The sequence below is a fragment of the Vipera berus genome, assembly GCF_964194415.1.
Source record: "Vipera berus genome assembly, chromosome: 1".
Taxonomy (NCBI): domain Eukaryota; kingdom Metazoa; phylum Chordata; class Lepidosauria; order Squamata; family Viperidae; genus Vipera; species Vipera berus.
The window spans coordinates 2,256,007-2,259,266 of NC_138202.1; the positions used below are offsets into that span (position 1 = coordinate 2,256,007).

Genomic DNA, 3,260 nt, shown 5'->3' on the forward strand with positions numbered 1-3,260 from the left:
ATGATAGAAAGGTTAAAAAGTTAATACAATGATCAATATTAACACAATTAAGTTAGTAGCTAAAAACCAAGAGAACAGGCAACATGGGGGTGTGTGAGGATCTTCAGCCACCCCAAGAAAAGCACACTCCTACGGAGGCTCCAGGCTAGCCAGCAGAGTCAGGTTTTAAGTTTCTTCTAAGGCTAGGATTGTGGGGACCTACCTCACCTCCAATGGTAGAATATTCCAGAAGTTGTGGGCCACAGCAGAACAGGCTCTTCTCCTGGACTCCACAAACCATCATTCTTTGATAGATGAGATCCAAGGGAGTGGGACGTCATATTTATTTTACTGAAGCCCAGAGACTACTTCACTAAGGTTTATGTCTACCTCCATTTTCCATGGATGGTTAATTCTGAGATATTTACTTTGGCATTCCTTCTTTTCTGCTTAGTCTCTGCCTCAGTCCAAATGTGTGGAAAATTGTCATCCTGGATTTGTCAAGCAGGCTCGAGAAGGAGAGCCAGTTTGCTGCTACAACTGCATTCATTGTCCAGAGGGGACCATCTCCATTAAGGAAGGTGGGTGACACCAAAGAAAAAGGCAGGCTTTATGGAAATCAGTTCATCCAGACCATTTTCATGGAAGTCCGAGTTAAAAGATTAAAGCTCAACCATTTTCTTGTTTTTTTTCCGACCTTTCCTGGGAACAGACAGGAGGATGTGACAGATTGCACAAGCTACACTACTATCTTCTGGTTTTCGGTTTGGAGGTGTCCTTATAATTTTTAACCTTCCTAGGAAGATCTGAATTCTTTGAAACTTGAGGAATTGTTTTAGGTCCACCTACTGGAAGGATGATTGCAATGCATTGTCTGTGGAGATTGTCAATCATCCAGGTCATGGTTGTCCCAAAAGGTCTTTGTTGTTGTTTTTTCTTTGAAAGTGTCTCGCTTCTCATCCAAGAAGCTTCTTCAAGGAAAAATACCCAAGAAAGTCCAGCTGGCTTTTGAAAAAACATCTTTGGGTCAACCATGACCTGTGTTAGAATATATTGTTGTTGAAAAAAATGGTTTGTTTAACAGAGTATTATTAATACACAGTGGAAGTTGTACTGGGACTTTTAGGCAAACAGTAATGCACTAACACGAGTTTTATAACTTATTTTTACTCAGACAACAAAAAGAAACACAGTAAGAAATAGTCCAAGTATCAATCCAGTATCATGCACATAAAAGTCAGTCCATAAAAAAACATAGTATCAAAATACAAAAGCTGCTTACCAATATCAAAAACAATATACACTGTAGCAAGCAGTTGATTCTTGAGAGAATAAATATCAAGTTAGCAAACAAGAGAACAAGAGGTATCCAAACACTAACATCAAACACATATACAAGAGCAACTACGTGTAACATCTAACTCTCTTTTATGTGGAATAATTACAGCCACACCCTTAGGCCGTTTAACTCCTTAAAGGTGCTTTTACTCCATTATATAATATTGTCACCCAAATCAAGTTTAATCTCTAACAACCTGGATGATTGAGAATCTCCAAAGATATATGGGATGAAATGCTAACTGTTTTCAAAGAAAAAAAACAACAAAATCCATTTGCCTTTTGGGATTGCAATGCATTCTATACCACTCTCCCCTTGAGGATCACTGAGAAGGTGTTGTGGGTCCACAATGAGGTGGTGTGGACAGCTATGGGTCCACTTCATGATAAATAGATCACCACTGCTCCTAGTAGTCATTCTTGATTATGTATAGGACTAGGTTTCTCTGCCAGAAATCTAGATTTTACAAGTTAGCATCTTATGAGTCCAGTATATGAAGAAGTGCCATGTAAAGGATTCAGGAAGTGTCCTAATAGAAATATTTACTGATTTCTTATTTACCTTTAATAATGTAGTTCCTATGAAGATTTTGCACATTACACAGGAAATCATTAATGTCCTAGGACTTTCCCTGATTTAATAAACAATTAGAAATGGGTTTTTTTTAGAAAATGATATTCTTTTATGATCTTTCTGTAAGGATGGTAAGATGGTAAGAAACAAATCTTGTCCCAAGAATGTATTTCTTCAAAGGTGAAAGGAAAATATGTTAAAGAAACATTGCTTTTTGGTTTTCACAGATACAGACAAATGCATCAAGTGTCCAGAAGATAAATATCCAAATAGGGACAGAGTCCAATGTATTCCCAAATTTATAACCTTCCTGTCTTATGAAGAAAATTTGGGCAACATCCTGGTATCATTTGCTCTATTCTTTTCCCTAACCACATGCTTTGTTTTACTCATATTCATTAAATATCGGGAAACTCCCATTGTTAAAGCCAACAACCGGGACCTCTCTTACATTCTCCTGGTCTCCCTCCTGCTATGTTTCTTGTCTAATTTTCTCTTCATTGGTCAACCAAGAAAAGCCACCTGCCTTCTCCGACAAACACTTTTCAGCATTATCTTCTCAGTTGCCATTTCTTCTCTCTTGGCCAAAACCATCACCTTGGTGTTGGCTTTCCTGGCCACAAAACCAGGGAATAGATTGAAGAGATGGTTGGGGAAGAGCTTGGCCAACTCCATCATCCTTTCTTGTTCTTCTGTCCAAATTATCATTTGCTCCATCTGGTTGGGAGTTTCTCCCCCATTCCCTGATTCTGATTTCCTCTCCCAGCATGGAGAGATCATCCTGCAATGCAATGAAGGGGCTGTTGTAATGTTCTACATCACCCTCAGCTACATGGGTTTCCTGGCTGCCATCTGTTTCACGGTGGCTTTCCTGGCCAGGAATCTGCCTGGGGCCTTCAACGAAGCCAAGCTGATCACCTTCAGCATGCTGGTTTTCTGCAGTGTCTGGGTGACCTTTGTGCCCACCTACCTGAGCACCAAAGGGAAATACATGGTGGCTGTGCAAATCTTCTCCATCCTGGCCTCCAGTGCTGGTCTGCTTGGTTGCGTCTTCATCCCCAAGTGCTACATTATTATCCTGAGGCCAGACCTGAACTCAAAGGAGCAGTTTACAACCAGAAGAAATATAGAAATGTGAGACAGTGGAATTTAGACTCTCAACATTTTCCAAAAGGCCAAATCTAGAAAATGGTGCAAAATGATGATCATATATATAAAAATTACAATAGATGATGTAAACACAAATATTCACAAATAACAATTCTCGGGTTACTTTCCCACCCATCCACTGTTACTATCCTCAAGAGTTATTGCCTTAATAAAAAGAGACATAATCAGTTGTTTTGCGATAGTAGTTTTGATAAAATGT

General features: G+C 39.3%; 1 protein-coding gene across 1 annotated transcript; it reads left to right on the top strand.

The window, feature by feature from the left end:
• Positions 1-2,084: 2,084 nt before the first annotated feature.
• On the top strand, positions 2,085-3,029 carry LOC308659827 (vomeronasal type-2 receptor 26-like; the record flags this gene model as incomplete). Its single annotated transcript, XM_081313851.1, has 1 exon — positions 2,085-3,029. The coding sequence occupies one exon, from the start codon at positions 2,085-2,087 to the stop codon at positions 3,027-3,029; it is 945 nt and encodes a 314-aa protein (XP_081169977.1).
• Between the last annotated feature and the right edge of the window lie 231 nt (positions 3,030-3,260).